Consider the following 17,240-nt stretch of genomic DNA (forward strand, 5'->3'; position numbering starts at 1 on the left):
CAAAAATATAATCAATATAAAACATTTCTCAGGAATCTTTACCAGTTTTCCTTTATAAAGCTCTACTTTAATTGTATCATGTGTGCTTTTTTAAAATAAAAGACGTTTTTGATAAGTAAAAAAAAAATTTAAAACTTTTAAATAATTGGCTGACACAAATTTTAATTGTTTTGGGGAGGTCAAGGTGGGTAAATAGCCTAAGCTCAGGACTTAGAGTTCTAGAGATCAGACTGAGCAAGATCAAGACCCCATCTCTACTAAAAACAGAAAAACCAGCAGAGCATTCTGTTAGGCATCTATAGTCCTACCCTGTTTCCCCGAAAATAAGACCTACTTACAGGAAAGATAAGACGTCCCCTGAAAATAAGACCTAGCACATCTTTGGGGCACACCTTAAAATAAGATACTGTCTTATTTTAGGGGAAACAGGGTAGTTACTGAAGAGGCTGAGGCAAGAGGATCTCTTAAACCCAAGAGTTTGAGGCTGCTGTTAGCTATGATGCTACAGCACTCTACCCAGGGCAACAGAGTGAGACTCTGTCTCAAAAAAAAAAAAATTTTTTTTAATTGTTCTTAGTAATTTTTTTTCTTCTACCTTAAAAATTCTCTCTATCTTTCAAGGTCTATCATTGCTCATCCCCAAAAAATGCCTAACTACGAAATCCTGATTTGTCAATGGCTTTGCATATAGTTCAGACAGCTCTCTAACATCAATTACTATAAACCTCATACAATTTTGCATTTTTATTAAGATTACCAATTCCAATTTGAATTTGCTCACCTGTTCTTGTACTATATTACTAAAATCAATCAAGAGACTTGGCCGGAAAGATTCTGACAAAGGGACGTGAATAAACAGTTTTAGAAAGAAATATTCGAGTGGGAAATTTCTAAAACTGGTCAGTTCATCAACAAATATTTGTATTATTTATACATTATGAAAACTTTTGTTTTCACTTAGAGACTTAGAAAAGCAACACTTGATGAGGATCCTTCTGTACATCATCTCATATGGTTATTGTTTTCTATCCTAGTAACATTTCTCTGACCAAATTAAGATCTTGGAGACCGGGCGGCACCTGTGGCTCAGTCGGTAAGGCGCCGGCCCCATATACCGAGGGTGGCAGGTTCAAACCTGGCCCCGGCCAAACTGCAACCAAAAAATAGCCGGGCGTTGTGGTGGGCGCCTGTGCCTGTGGTCCCAGCTACTCGGGAGGCTGAGGCAAGAGAATCACTTAAGCCCAGGAGTTGGAGGTTGCTGTGAGGTGTGTGAGGCCACGGCACTCTACCAAGGGCCATAAAGTGAGACTCTGTACAAAAAAAAAAAAAAAAAAGATCTTGGAGACATACCCCATTTGTTGTACTAAGAAGTATTTATTGAGTGCCTACTCCATGCTAGACACCTATAACAAGGCCTGAGAATACAGTCCTTACTTTCAAGAGATGTACATTCTTAAAATGCGGAAGAGAAGAAAGGAGAATCAAGTATTTTAAATTAGTTAGAGACAGAGTTAAAGAAATGGAACATCAAGGGGCGGCGCCTGTGGCTCAGTCACTAAGGCGCCAGCCCCATATACCGAGGGTGGCAGGTTCAAACCCGGCCCCGGCCAAACCGCAACCAAAAAATAGCCGGGCGTTGTGGCAGGCGCCTGTAGTCCCAGCTACTCGGGAGGCTGAGGCAAGAGAATCGCTTAAGCCCAGGAGTTGGAGGTTGCTGTGAGCTGTGTGAGGCCACGGCACTCTACCGAGGGCCATAAAGTGAGACTCTGTCTCTACAAAAAAAATAAAAGAAATGGAACATCAAAGTTCTATCCTATGGCCTTTAAAGCCTTATATAAGTAGACGTCTTTCTACGTGCAATAAGAAGTCATTAACAGGTTTTAAGCAGAGGGATGACTTGATTTAATTTTTATTTAGCTTTTTTACAAGAGCTAAGCTTTTGTATACTATAGTATTGTTGGCTCACAACGATTAAAAGTTAAAATTAGGAGAAATTAACCTGTAATTCATTTGCATAGTGAATTACAATTACATTGTAATTGAAATTGGCCAGTACCTCTCATTTATACAATCAGCTTCATTCACCAGTTTTATGATTATTTAATCATATAGTTTTTACTCTCTAGAAAACCCTAAAATATAAAAAATTAAAAGCTGGCATTTTTCCTGAAATATAAATCACCTTTGTTTTCTTTATAAACCTCCTGTATTATCTCTTTGCTACCTGATTATATTTAGGATAAAGCTTTACAAGGCTGATAATTTTTTTTTATTTGCCTTTTTCTTTCTTTCTTTTTTTTTTTAGAGACCGTAATTTTGTTATCCTTGGTAGAATCCCGTTGTGTCATAGCTCACAGAAACCTCAAACTCTTGGGCTCAAATGATTCTCCCGCCACAATGCCCAGCTATTTTTAGAGATGGGGTCTTACTCTTGCTCAGGCTGGTCTAGAACCTGTGAGCTCAGGGCAATCCACCCGCCTCAGCCTCCCAGAGTTCTAGGATTACAGGTGTGAGCCACCACACCTGGCCTAGGCTGATAATTTTTAAAGCTGCTTTTAGAGTAAAAATTCTCTTGTAATTTTGTACTGAAAAGAAAAGTACTTACAGCTACAACAGCTTCAGCTACCCCAGTCAATACAGCTGGCCTAAGAGAATGCAGCAGGATTTTACCCTCAAGTAAAACAAAATGCAACAGTGTAGCACAGTTCTCAGGACCCAGATTCATCAACAAGGTGCTAAAATTGGCTCCACTAGAAAAAATAAAAGAAAGAGGTTAATTGTGAAATCTTTCGTTAAAAATGTTAAGATATGCTCATTAAATTATTTCCTAAGTATTAATAGATTGGAAATTTATTAATTTTAAGTCTTGATTTAGTAAATGAAAAGTAACAAATGTAATGAGATAATATAACCCAAGGTGATTTAAACTCACATCTGGTGTAACAAAGGGGCATATATCAGGGAAGATTTTCCTCAAGAACAACCATTTGAACTGAGCTCAAAAGAATGGAAGCAGGGGGTGAGAGTGAAGGGATAGGAGACAACAAATGCAAAGGGCAAAGGCCCAAGGGCAAGAAAGAGCTATTGTCATCTTCAAGAAATTGAAGTAAGTCTATTGCAACCAAAGTATCATAGAGGAAGGGAGGGGAGGGGGAATGCAAGAGATTGAGCTGAAATTAAAATGGTATTTATACATGCATTTTCAAAAGGACACACTGGTTGCAAGGTGGATAAAGCCCTGAAGGAAAACAAGAGTAAACCAGTCCCAATCAAGTTAACAAAGTAGTCTGGGTAGGACATCACACTAACCCAGTGGTTCTCAACCTTCCTAATGCCACGACCCTTTAATACAGAGAACCGCTGCACTAGTCCATTCTAGGGATGCAGCTGAAGAGAAGTAAATGCATTCAAGACATTCAGAAGATTAAAATCAATTCACCTTGAACATTTAGTTATGAACTAGAAATTGGAAGGGGAATGAGAGAAAAAGGATATTCCCTATATCCAATTCTGCAACTCTCCCAGGGGTTCTCACTTGTAAAGCAGCCCTACCATCCTACCATCCGTCCATCCAGCGGCTAAAGTTAGAAACATTAAAGCTATCCTTATCTAGTTTGTAAAGTAACATTTAATTGTATTATTTTAGGGGTTACTAAAATATTTTACAACATTCTGCTCCAAATGAATAAGTATATTATTTTAAATACTATTAATTACCTTAGTGGTAAAGGTGTAGAAACTGGCTGTGATAATATTAATGCATCATGGACTGACAGCTTAAAAAAAAAAGATAAATTAAGCAAATCACTCTAGGGTAAAATAGAAAACAGTTATTTAATATGCAGATACTTTTTTGATACATACTAAAATATAAAACGATAGCTGTATTTACTCAGAGGTATTACATTAGTTCTTTTTTTTTTTTTTTTTTTTTTTTGTGGTTTTTGGCCAGGGCTGGGTTTGAACCCACCACCTCTGGCACATGGGACCGGCGCCCTACTCCTTGAGCCACAGGCACCACCCTACATTAGTTCTTTTTTGTTAAATGGTTTGATTTTGATTTTTAAAAATTATGGAATAACTGCTTTTTTTTTTTTTTTTTTTTGAGACAGAGTCTTGCTGTGTTATCCAGAGTGGTCTCAAACTCCTGGGCTCAATGGATCCTCCCATCTCAGACTCCTGAGTTGCTGGGATTATAGGCTCATGCTACTGCCTGGATGAATAATGGCTTTAGAAAAACCTCATTTATTTACCTAACAGACTGGTAAGCACTGGACAGTTTGCTGACATATCATTAATATATGCTGAACTGAAACACGTTGAAGATCAACAATGTGTAACTTAATCCCATCACATAGAATATAAAGAATGTCTTAGCAAAATTTTTAAACAGTTTGACCCTATACATATAGACCAGTGCTATTCAAAGTGCCAGTATGCAAACTGTTAGGGTCCAGGAAGAGAGAATAAATGAAAGGACAGCAAAATACTGAGTAACTTTTTTTTTTTTTTTTTGTAGAAACAGTCTCACTTTACGGCTCTCAAGAGTGCCGTGGCGTCACACAGCTCATAGCAACCTCCAACTCCTGGGCTTAGGCGATTCTCCTGCCTCAGTTGGAACTACAGGAGCCTTCCACAACGCCTGGCTATTTTTTTGTTGCAATTTGGCTGGGGCTGGGTTTGAACCTGCCACCCTCGGTATATGGGGCCAGCACCCAATCCACTGAGCCATAGGCACTGCCCAATACTGAGTAACTTTTATGGCAATCTAACCTTGCTCCCACATCCAAGCATCTGATCAGTGGAATCATTTCTACCAACATGCCTATACTGATCTCACACAGTAAACTGCATATACCAACAAGCTGTATACCTATATAGGTCTTCTACTTTGAAAACCACTATTATAGACTGTTTCAAATACCCCTTCCAACCATAACCCATTTTATATTTAATATTAGACACTGTTAAGAACTTGCCCATAATTTGGGGTTTTACATTAAGAAATTTTTTGCTACATGAGACTCTGTCTCAAAAAAAGAAAAAGGCTAGGAATGGTGGCTCACATCTGTCATCTAGCACTCTGGGAGGCCAAGGAGAAGGGACTGCTTGAGTTCAGGATTTGGAGACCAGCCTGAGCAAGAACAAAATCCCGTCTCTACTTAAAGAAATAATAATAATTAGAAAAACTAGCTGGGCATTGTGGTAGGGGCCCACAGTCCCAGCTACTCGGGACACTGAGACAAGAGGGTCCCTTGAGCTCAACAGTTTGAGGTTGCTGGGAGCTATGACAATACCATGGTACTCTACCCAAGGCAACAAAGTGAGACTCTATCTCCCAAAAAGAAAACTGCTACAGGGCGGCGCCTGTGGCTCAGTGAGTAGGGCGCCGGCCCCATATGCCGAGGGTGGAGGGTTCAAACCCAGCCCCGGCCAAACTGCAACAAAAAAATAGCTGGGCGTTGTGGCGGGTGCCTGTAGTCCCAGCTGCTCGGGAGGCTGAGGCAAGAGAATCGTGTAAGCCCAGGAGTTAGAGGTTGCTGTGAGCCGTGTGACGCCCCGGCACTCTACCCGAGGGCGGTACAGTGAGACTCTGTCTCTACAAAAAAAAAAAAAAAAAAAGAAAACTGCTACATAAAGGCCATGGCATAGAGCAATGATAATAATGTCATGAACCAAGGATTATAATTATTTCATTTCTGTACAGCAAAATCCAAAAACCAGTAAGAAAGGCTGTTTAGTAAAGCTCCAAAATACAAGGAATTCAAGGACTTTTTGAATGCATATTGCTCCACCTCAAACCCAAAGGGTTACAAACGAGATAGGTAAGTTTGTTCTTAAGTTGAATTTATATGTAAGTTAGAAAAGGCACATTTACCCATTACCTATAATAGCCTCCATTTGTAAGTGCAAGTTGTATATCAACTAATATTTGAAACTCGGGGAATTACTGTGACGGCCTCCATTCCTAAGTGCAAGCTGTACATAAGTCGGATGTTTGTAACTCAGAGACTGCCTGTATATTAACAGAATCTATTCTAGTCATTCTGCAATGACTAGAATGAACATATGCAGAGTTCTCCCCAAATATACTCTTTTTTGATTACCTGTACAAGGATTCTTGGTCTTTGTGGTGAAGGAAAAGGTATGTTTTGCATAAAATGTGAAATGTGCCTGGAAAAAATTTTGAAATAAAGATCATAACTATGTTTCTACAATGTCTCACAGATTTTAACAAATCTTAAATATCACTACATTATCATTCCAGATATGATAAAGCCATTTATCTAAAACTCATGCAAAATAAATAAATTTGCTTACTATATATTAATGTATTCATCCACATTAAACTTCTGAAATGAACAATGTTATTTTGTGATTCAAAATCTACATTTATATCCCTGTTACCAGAAAAAACTAATATGAAACTAGTTTTCATGAAAGAAGGTAACTTCTATAACCCTGGTTATCAGTGCCAGTACAAGGAACAACTAACTGTGATATAACACATCAACACTAATACCGAACTGAATCCCCAATTTACCACTATAACTTTGGGCAAACCACCTATTCTATTTCTCCATCTATAAATAAGCTTCTTAATTTTATTCAAAATTTTGACCTCTTACTAGCCACTAAAATGCAAGGTATTACTTCACCTGAGAAAAATAATTGTATACATTGATTTTTTTTCACAAATTATTCATAGAACCTTAATTTCTCAAAAAGTTGCTTACTTGTCACTAACATCAAACTTTACTATAAAAAGGTTTAAATTAATCTGATAGCTAAAAGTTAAATCTAAAACTATAAATCATTAAACTGGCCTTCCAGAGCACATTAATATTAAAACCATATGTCCATACCAAATTGTGATGAGTTTACGCACATTATGCTATTTTTAAAGTTGATGTTTGAACAGCATTATTTTACAACCTTCAAGTAATTATACCCACCTTGCCCACTGAACCAGTATGTTTCACATCTATTCTTTCTGCTCTGAAGTGAAATTTTTTTGAATTGTAAGAAAAAAAAATCTATGATTATATATACTTAATACATTACACAAAGCTCTCGACACTTCTTAGTTTGTTAGAAGAGTATATAAATTATATATTATAATAAAAAGTGAATGAGCCACTAAAAATCAATAAAGATGATTTAAAAACAGTACAAAAGATTTCCATGACAAAAGAAATTACAATTCAAAGGGAAAGTATGAAAAATTCTGTCAGTGCCAAAACCAAAACCTCACTTTCAACATCAATTAACTCATTCTTACTAATTCTACATCAGTTTAGAGAAATTTTATAGTTACAACATGGAATGACCACCTGTATAGGGTATATGTATGTGGGTGTATCAGTAACTATTTTTCTCTTAGAGAATAATTACAAAGAACACACACGATTTATAGGAGTTATTTCTTCAGCTGAATTCTCAAAAGATTATTTGACTATCCTTACTAGCATTTATAAATTTTAATTAAGTTCACAGTTAATGATTGAGGTGAAAAGGGGAGTAAGTAAAAAGTAGGATGTGCTCTCCTCTTTCAACTTCACTGCTAAAAGACAATCAAATGTATATTTCTATTTTTCACTAGATAGCTATCTAATCATTATACATACTTTTCAATGGGAAGAGGATGTGGTCCAGACACAGAAAGTTTGTAAATAAACATAAGAAATTTTCTAAAAGCTTCAAAAAAAGGCCAGTGTGACAGTAAACAAATGCATTTGTTTGAATTGATGGATTTAGGGACCATTTTTCTCTCCACAGGTGTCAATAGGCCCAGCTGCATTAGCTGTTTTTCTGATAGAAGTTCCCGGGAGTAAGGTTCATAAAACTGGATGGCAGCTCCATATACCTACAGAGTAATAGAATTCTGTTGTAAGATTTGTTTTTAAAAATTAACTTCTCTTTTTCTATTATACAAGAAATGTTTGCTTGGAGTGCATATTATACAGATAAATGAAAAGAAAAATCTCACCCAATATCCTATCTCAGAGATAACCAGATTTTGATATAATTCCCTCTAGATATTTGTCACTACAATCATACATTCAAGTATGTATCTTATACAAAAATGGATTGTAACTTCTTATAATTTGTTTTCACTTTTAAACAATTTTTACTTAGCCCCTAACCTAGAAAATATACTCTAATAACCTCCATCAATTTGTACTCATTTTTCATCACCCTTAAACATTAACTTTCCATTCTCCCACCCCAACTCCAAGTCCTGGCTATCTATAATCTACTGTCTAGCTCTACAAATTTATCTATTTTAGGTAAGTGAAATCATACCATATTTGTTCTTTTGTGCCTGGCTTATTTCATTTAGTATAGCGTTTTCAAGGCTCATTCATACTATACCATATATGTGGATTTCATTCCTTTTGAAGGAATGAATAATATTCTATCACAGGGCTCGGCGCCCGTAGCATAGTGGTTACGGAGCCAGTCACATACACCAAGGGTGGCAGGTTCGAGGCCAGCCCAGGCCAGCTAAACAACAATGACAACTACAACAACAACAACAAAAATAGCTGGGCTACTGCGGAAGGTACCTGTAGTCCCAGCTACTTGGGAGGCTGAGGCAAGAGAATAGCTTAAGCCCAAGAGTTTCAGGTTGCTGTGAGCGGTGATTTCACAGCACTCTATCAAGAGCGACATAGTGAGACTCTGTCTCAAAAAAAAAAAAAAATTGTATCACAGGTACATACTACATTTTGTTTATCCATTCATCTGCTGGTGGACATGTGGATTGTTTCTACCTTTTGCCTATTGTGAATAATGCTGCTATAAAAATCAGTGTACAGGCTCGGCGCAGGTAGCACAGTGGTTACAGCACTGTCCACATGCACGGAGGATGGCAGGTTCGAACCCAACCCAAGCCAACTAAACAATAACAACTGCAACAAAAAAAATAGCCAGTGGGCGGCACTTGTGGCTCAAAAGAGCAGGATGCAGGCCCCATATGCTAGAAGTAGCGGGTTCAAACCCAGCCCTGGCCAAAAAAAAAATAGCCAACGCCCATAGCACAGTAGTTACAGCGCCAGCCACATGCACTGAGGCTGGCGGGTTCGAGCTGCCCTGGGCCAGCTAAACAACTTCAACAAAAACATTAAACAACTGTTGTAATGACTGCAACAAAAAAAAACAGTTGGGTGTTGTGGAGGGCGCCTATGGTCCCAGCTACTTGGGACGCTGAGGCGAGAGAATGGCTTAAGCCCAAGAGTTGGAGATTGCTGTCAGCTGTGATACCACAGCACTCTACCAAGGGCGATGTAGTGAGACTCTGTCTCAAAAAAAAAAAAAAGACAGAAAAGAAAGAAATCGGTGTACAATATCTGTTTGAGTCCTTGCTTTCAAGGAGTATATACTTAGTGGAAATGCTGAATCACATGGTAATTCTATGTAACTCTTAGAGGAGCTGCCAAGCTATCTTCCAAAGCAGCACCAGCACTTTACATGCCCATCAGCAAAGTTTGGAGGCCCAGTTCCTCCACATTGTAGCCAGTGCTTATTTTCCATTACCAAAATAGCCATCCAAGTGGACACAAAGTGGTATCTCACTGTCCTTTTCATTTGCATTTCCCTAATGACTAGTGAGCATCTTTTCATGAGGTTATTAACCATTTGTATGTCTTCTTTAAAGAAAACAGCTATTCAGGCCAGGTGTGGTGGCTCATGCCTGTAATCCTAGCACTCTGGGAGGCCAAGGCAGGAGGACTGCTTGAGCCCAGGAGTTTGAAGTCTGTCAGCTAGACTGAAGCCATAGCACTGTAGCCTAGGTGACAAAGTGAGACTACGTATCAAAAAAAAGAGAGAGATACCCATTCTAGTCCTTTGCCCGTTTTCTAACTGGGTTGTTCAGTTTTTTACTGTTGAGTTGAAGGAGGTCTTTATATACCTGGATATAAATACTTCATCAGATAAGTGATTTGCAAATATTTTCTCATTTTCTGTGGGTTATCTTTTCACTCTTTTGATTTAAAAAAGTGTTTAATTTTGATTTTTTTTTTTTTTTTTGTGGAGACAAAGTCTCACTATATTGCCATTAGTAGAGTGCAATGGCATCATAGCTCACAGCAACCGCAAACTCTTGGGCTCAAATGATTCTCTTGCCTCAGCCTCCCAAGTAACTAGGACAACAGGCACCCGCCACTACACCAGGCTATTTTTAGAGATGAGGTCTTGCTCTGGCTCAGGCTGGTCTTGAACCTGTGAGCTCATGCAATCCACCCACCTTGACCTTCCACAGTATAATTTTTTTTTCCTTTTGTTAGCTGTGCTTTTGGTGTCATATCCAAAATAATCACTGCCAAATCCAATGTAGTTTTCTTCTAGGAGTTTTATACTTTTAGCTCTTAAGTTTAGGTCTTTAATCCATTTGAGTTAATTTTTGTATATGGTATAAGGCATACCTATTTTTCAGTCACATCTAAAATTGTTTTGTTTTTTTTTTTGAGACAGAGCCTCAAGCTGTCACCCTGGGTAGAATGCTGTGGTATCACAGCTCATAGCAACCTCCAACTCCTGGGCTCAAGCGATTCTCCTGCCTCTGCCTTCCAAGTAGCTGGGACTATAGCTATTTTCTGGTTGCAGCCATCATTGTTGTTTGGCAGGTCCAGGCTGCATTTGAACCCACCAGCTCAGGTGTTGTGGCTGGCGCCTTAGCCGCTTAAGCCACAGGTGCCGAGCCGCACATCTAAACTTTTTATTTCCTTTATCCCTTCAGCTTCTTTCAACCTATGAGCCTCCATACAGCTTCCTTTGCTTTCTCCCCCTAGACATTTGGTCAAGCACCTTTAAACTACTTACATGTTTGTTCTTACATTCTATTTTCTTCACCTCAATCCACTACAATCTACCTTCCATCTCCACTAAAACAATTCAAATCAAGGTTTTCAATAACTTCCTAATTGAACCACTTTCAGTGATTAATTTCTTTTGATCTCTCTATGACACAAGATACATTCCTCTATCTTGAAACTCTCTTCTCCTTTGACAATAGAAATGGGGGGAATCCAAATGGCAAGTCCCCAAAAGAATACAAATTTGATGATACAAATTTCTCTCTGTTCTCTGGCTACTTTTCTCTTTCCTACACTGGATCCATTTGTGTTGCCCATCACTTAAATACTGCTATTTCCCAAGGATCTAACTTCACATTTCCCTTCTACTTCTCTTTGGGAAATTTCATTCTCTCATGTCTTTAACTATAATCATGGTATTAACGAAACACTTAGCTTTCTTTCAAGTTCTGCCTGACCTCTTTCCTGAATTCCAGATTCTTAACTTTCCAAATGACTACTCAATAATCTTCACCTGGATGTTCCATAAGCATCATAATCCAGTATTTTCAAAAGTGAACTCATTATCTGCATACTTCTTCTAATATTCTCAATCTCACTTAGTAACGCTATTCAATCCCCAAGCCTAAAACAGGGAAGTCATTCCTAATTCATTCACGACATATCAAAGCAACTACTGCAGTAAGCCCAAATTGGTGTCAGAAGAAGAATCTAAGTGGAAAACACTTGGAAGATATAATCCTTGGAAGTATAATGTAACTCTTCAGAAGTTTCCCATTACAGATCAAATATCAGAGTCCATGTAAACGGAATGATATTCTCAATTCCTAATAGTACCTACTATTCCTCTTCCTGTGCAATGATACAGAGCTACCTACAGTACCAAGCACATATAATATTTCATAATTTTGTGACTTTGTACATTTTGTTCTGCTCTGGTGCTTCCCCCAATCTGTCCATTCTTCAAAATGCTGCTATGTTTCCACTTCCTCTGTGAAGCATTCCTGTCATTACTCCCATCCCTTCCTCCCAAAAAAAATCAACCCTTAGATCTATATTTTATAAATCTTGTAACTATTTAGTAATTACATATATCACATTAACCACTGCCCTTACAGAAACAACATTCTCAGATACAACTATCTCAAAGTGAACTCAACGTCTTTAACAAGCAATATGACTTTATACATGTCAGGGCTCACATGCTGGTTATCTCCTAACCAATGCATACGCCTAGCAGATCATGTGGGACCCACGTCTCAATGAGGTCAAAGTAAATGTGGTAGTATTTGAAGATTTTTTTTTTTAATTTTTTTTTGTATTTGAAGATTTTAAAATTTCCAGTTATATTATTACTTTCAACAAGAGAAATTATATATATGTATATAATTTTTTTTAAATGACAGGATAAAATTTATTGACAGGAAGATTGATAAGCATGATAAGCAAAAGAGGGAAAGAGAAGAGGCAGAACAGAACCTCTGGCAACAAAGAGGGGAGAAATCCAAATGGGAAGTCCCCAAGAGAAATTATAGATGATTATTAAGCTAATAAATTAGTTTACGTGTAGGCAACTATCTCTAGTTAATATAGTATTGACCTTCACTCCATATTTATAATGTTCTGGACACTGTGCTGGATACTTTATATATATATATATATATATATCATCTTTAATATAGTAGTTATAAACTTGTAGCCATTAGAATGAGGTCATATAAGGTCTGACAAATTAAGTTCAAGAACTTGCCACTGTGCATTTATGTTGGCAGCACTGTACAAACAAGTTGGTAAGGTTTCATAACCACAGTATACCAGTCTCACAGCTGTATTTGTGTCGACCTGCGGCAGTATCTTGCTGAGTAGAGATCATTATTATCATTGCATGTTTTTTGGGGCTATCACAAGAAAGTTGGAGCTTGAATTAGAGCAATGAACAAACATTAAATTTCTTGCTAAACTTGGCAGGAGTGGAAGTGAAATCAGGGACATGTTAGTCCAAGTTTATGGGAATAATGCCATGAAGAAAATGGTAGTATACAGATGGATTAAATGTTTTTCTGAGAGGAGAGAAAGCATCACTGATGAAGAGAGGTCAGGGTTGACATTAATGAGCAGAACCAAAAACATTGCAAAAAGTCATCAAATTGTGCATTAAAATTGTCAGCTGCCTATGAGAAACATTGCAGACCAAGTAAACACTGATAGAAAAAGAGGAAAATTGGGCAGCGCCTGTGGCTCAAAGGAGTTGGGCACCGGCCTCAAATGCCGGAGGTGGCGGGTTCAAACCCAGTCCCAGCCAAAAACTGCAAAAAGAAAAACAGGAAAATCTTAACTGAAAATAACCTGAACTTCTCACCAACAACTCATGGCTTTTGCATCACGACAATGAACCAGCTTATATAGCATTGTCTGAGAGGGAGTTTTTAGCCAGTAAACAAATAACTGTATTGCAACATCCTCCCTACTCCCCTGATCTGGCTCCCAATGACTTTTTACTTTATCCCAAGATAAAGGACATATTGAAAGGAAAACACTTTGATGATATTAAGGACATCAAGGATAATATGACAATAGCTTTGATGTCCATCCCAGAAAAGGAGTTCTAAAATTGCTTTGAATGCCGGAGGTGGTGGGTTCAAAACCTAGCCCCGGCCAAAAAATAAATAAATAAATAAATAAATAAAATTGCTTTGAAGGGTGAACTAGGCACTGACATCGGTGCAGTGGCTTCCCAGGGGGAACAGTATCCAGCAATGAGGTATGTGGCACTTTTTCTAGGATGAGTTCGGGAGCTTATTTGTCAGATTTCGTAGATATATTTTGTTTAAACCATATGAGTCAGTCTAGGTTATATTTTTTCAATAAAATTGCCAATTTTATCAAATTTCCTAAGAAAGTTTCAATTTTTAAATTTCTACTATTATCTGGTTTTTACTTTTAAATATTATTTTTACCCCCTCTTATTTTAATCTGTCATATTTATTCATTATTACAGTTATACAATACATGTTTTACAGAAGACAATAAACATGTCTTTTCTCTCTCATTGGTTTTTGTCTATGGTATCCCATAGTTTCAACTATGATATAAAAAGAGATGGGTTTAGTCATTTATTTATTTACTTAATTTTTTCTGCTGCAGGTTTAGAGTACATCTTTAATCTAAAGACTCAATTTTCATCAACTTGAAAAACTCTCAATCAACCATTAGCTTTTAGAATGCTTTCCTTTTCTATTTTCTCTCCTTCTGAAACTCATTTGAATTTATTATCTATTGGACCTTCTGGTTCCATGCTCTACATTTTAAAACTCCTTATGTTTTACGTTTTTCTGTGCCACATTGAAGGTAACCTATCTTCCACTTCACAAATGCTCCCTCAAGTATGTTCCATCTGCTGTCCAACCATTCAAAACATAAATTTTTTTATTTTGAAGACCACATTTTTCTTTTTCTTTTTTTTTTTTTTTTTTTGTAGAGACAGAGTCTCACTTTATGGCCCTCGGTAGAGTGCCGTGGCGTCACACAGCTCACAGCAACCTCCAACTCCTGGGCTTAGGCGATTCTCCTGCCTCAGCCTCCCGAGTAGCTGGGACTTCAGGCGCCCGCCACAATGCCCGCTATTTTTTTGTTGCAGTTTGGCCGGGGCTGGGTTTGAACCCGCCACCCTTGGTATATGGGGCCGGCGCCCTACTCACTGAGCCACAGGCGCCGCCCGAGGACCACATTTTTCATTTCCAAACATTCGATTCTTTTTCTAATCTATTTAATTTTCAAAATATCCTGTTCTTTCCTTAATATTCTGAGCCCCTCTATTACGCTGTAAATCATTTCAATTATGTGTTCCATTTATAACATCTTTTATATTGTCATTTAGTCATTTCAGTGTCTTGAGAGTCTAATGACTTCCTGACTCTTTCTATGGTCCCTACATGTCATAGGTTTTGGGAATGTCTCTCCAGAGAGACTTTATATTTGCCTCTGTAAATGCTCCAGGAGCATTAGTATCCTGGTGCCAATGTTAATGTTGACTTTTCATCTTGAGCATTATAATATAATTTTAAACCAAAATGTATCATGTCTAAATAATCTTAACATTCAAATAACTTATAATAACCATTTTAAGGGATAAAAACATGAACAAAACAGGTTTAATCAATAAGGCAAATATATACCTTTTCAGCTGAAGAACCTGTCAGGACAAAAGTTGAAAAAACTGGAAGTGGATATTTGGTGTTAGGGTCCCAGCATTCAATCGTGGCTCCCATAGGGAGACAGAAAAGAGGTACAGATTCTGAGAGTGGAAATGACTCATAGTCATCTTCTGGATATCTAAAAATTAAGCCTTTTAGAGAAAGGAGACAATGATGAATTCTTTAAATATAGTCACTTCTCTATAAATAATATACATTAATAGAATATTTCAATACTAAATTTCATGGCAAAATTTATGTGAAATTACAACATCAATTTTCTTAAATAGAAATTAAAATAAATTACCAATTTACCCTTTTTATTTTACCCATGGGCTTATAGCTGATTATAACATAGAAATGTATTAAATATATAGTCAAGACTCCACTCCCACAGCACAGTGGTTATGGTGCCAGCCACATACATCAAGGCTGGAGGGTTCGAACCTGGCCCAGGCCAGCTAAACAACAATGACAACTGCACCAAAAAATAGTCAGGCGTTGTGGCAGCACCTATAGTCCCAGCTATTTGGGAGGCTGAGGCAGGAGAATCGCTTGAGCCCAAGAGTTTGAGGTTGCAGCTCAGTGCCTGTAGCTCAAGCAGATAGGGCGCCAGCCACATACACCAGAGTTGGCAGGTTTGAATCCAGTCTGGGCCTGCCAAACAACAATGACAACTATAACCAAAAAATAGACAGGCGTAGCTGGGTGTGGTTGCTCACACCTGTAGTCCCAGCACTGTGGGAGGCCGAGGCGGGTGGATTGCCTGAGCTTGGAGGTTTGAGACCAGCATGAGCTGGAGTGAGCCAGAGTGAAACACCGTCTCAAACAACAACAACAAAAAAAAAGCACTGGGTGTCAGCTACTCGGGAGGCAAAGGGAAAGAGAATCGCCTAAAGGAAGAACAGACAAAAAAAAAAAAAAAAGAAAGAAAAGAAAAAAAAAAAACTTCAAAAATAGCCAGGCATTATGGCAGGTGCCTGTAGTAGGGTGGGAGGCTGAGTCAAGAGAATCGGTTAAGCCCTCGAGTTTGAGGTTGCTGTGAGGTGTGAGCAACAGCTTGAGACTCTGTCTCAAAAAAAAGAAAAAAAAAAAAAAAAAGAAAAACAGTTGGAGGTTGCGGTGAGCTATGACACCACAGCACCCTACCAAGGGCTACAAAGTGAGACTCTGTCTCCAAAAATAAATAAATAAACAAACTGACTAGTCAAGATTCTATTCAACCAATTTTGATCACCAATCTTACTGTATTTGCTTCTACATATGCCAACACCTTGTGCAGAATGGCAAGAAACATACAGAATGGCAAGAAACATACAGAAAAATTTATCAACTATTTCGATTGGTCTTCTGTAAAACATTCAGAGAAGGGACAACTATTACGAAATAATGCCAAGGCAACAGAAATTATCATAGCTCCTCAACTCATCTAAGAGAGAAGCACTGTAAAAGGCATGCAACATGAGAAGTAAATGAAAAAGAAACCCTCGTGACTGAGTACAGCATATGTGAAACCCAGAGAACAGAAACAGGGTGCGCTCTGAGTAACATAAAAAAAAGCCCCTTCAGGCTTGCTCTCTGTAGCTCAGTGGCTAGGGTGCCAGCCACATACACCAGAGCTGGTGGGTTCAATCCCAGCCAGAGCCTGCCAAACAATGACAACTACAACCAAAATATAGCCAAGCGTTGTGATTGGTGCCTGTAGTCCCAGTTACTTGGGAGGCTGAGGCAGGAGAATCGCTTGAGCCCAAGAGTTTGAGGCTGCTGTGAGCTGTGACGCCACGACACTCTACCGAGGGCAACATAAGACTCTGTCTCAAAAAAAAAAAGCTTGGCGCTCAAGCAGCTAACGCACCAGCCACATACACCTGCACTAGCAGGTTCGAATCCAGCCCAGGCCCGCCAAACAACGATGGCTGCAACCAAAAAATAGCCGAGCATTGTGCAGGTGCCTGTAATCCCAGGTACTTGGGAGGCGGAGGCAGGAGAATAGTTTGAGCCCAGGAGTTGGAAGTTGCTGTGAGCTGTGATGCTACAGCACTCTACCCAGGGTGATAGCTTGAGGCTCTGTCTCAAAAAAAAAGAATAAAGTAGCTAGATGGCATCAGTAAATTAGCCTGTAATGTCTCCAATATATCTCTAAGCTAAAAACTTGAAAATCAGTAGAATTTCTTAGTCCAAATTCAGTCTCAAAAACTCTGTATTCTAAATTAAGTATCATATATGA

The 17,240-nt window shown here is 38.3% G+C and overlaps 1 protein-coding gene across 5 annotated transcripts in view; it reads right to left on the reverse strand.

Moving 5' to 3' along the window:
• The window catches only part of DENND4C (DENN domain containing 4C), a 116,288-nt gene that overhangs the window by 70,688 nt on the left and 28,360 nt on the right, over positions 1-17,240 (reverse strand). For all 5 annotated transcript variants that reach the window (XM_053571923.1, XM_053571911.1, XM_053571916.1 and 2 more), the window contains exons 5-9: positions 14,996-15,165; positions 7,629-7,867; positions 6,108-6,174; positions 3,718-3,776; positions 2,606-2,750 (exon numbers count right to left, since the gene is read on the reverse strand). In XM_053571923.1, coding sequence (XP_053427898.1) covers positions 2,606-2,750; positions 3,718-3,776; positions 6,108-6,174; positions 7,629-7,867; positions 14,996-15,165 — 680 coding nt within the window. The remainder of the gene's footprint in view (positions 1-2,605; positions 2,751-3,717; positions 3,777-6,107; positions 6,175-7,628; positions 7,868-14,995; positions 15,166-17,240) is intronic.

This window comes from Nycticebus coucang, chromosome 2, assembly GCF_027406575.1.
Source record: "Nycticebus coucang isolate mNycCou1 chromosome 2, mNycCou1.pri, whole genome shotgun sequence".
Lineage (NCBI taxonomy): Eukaryota > Metazoa > Chordata > Mammalia > Primates > Lorisidae > Nycticebus > Nycticebus coucang.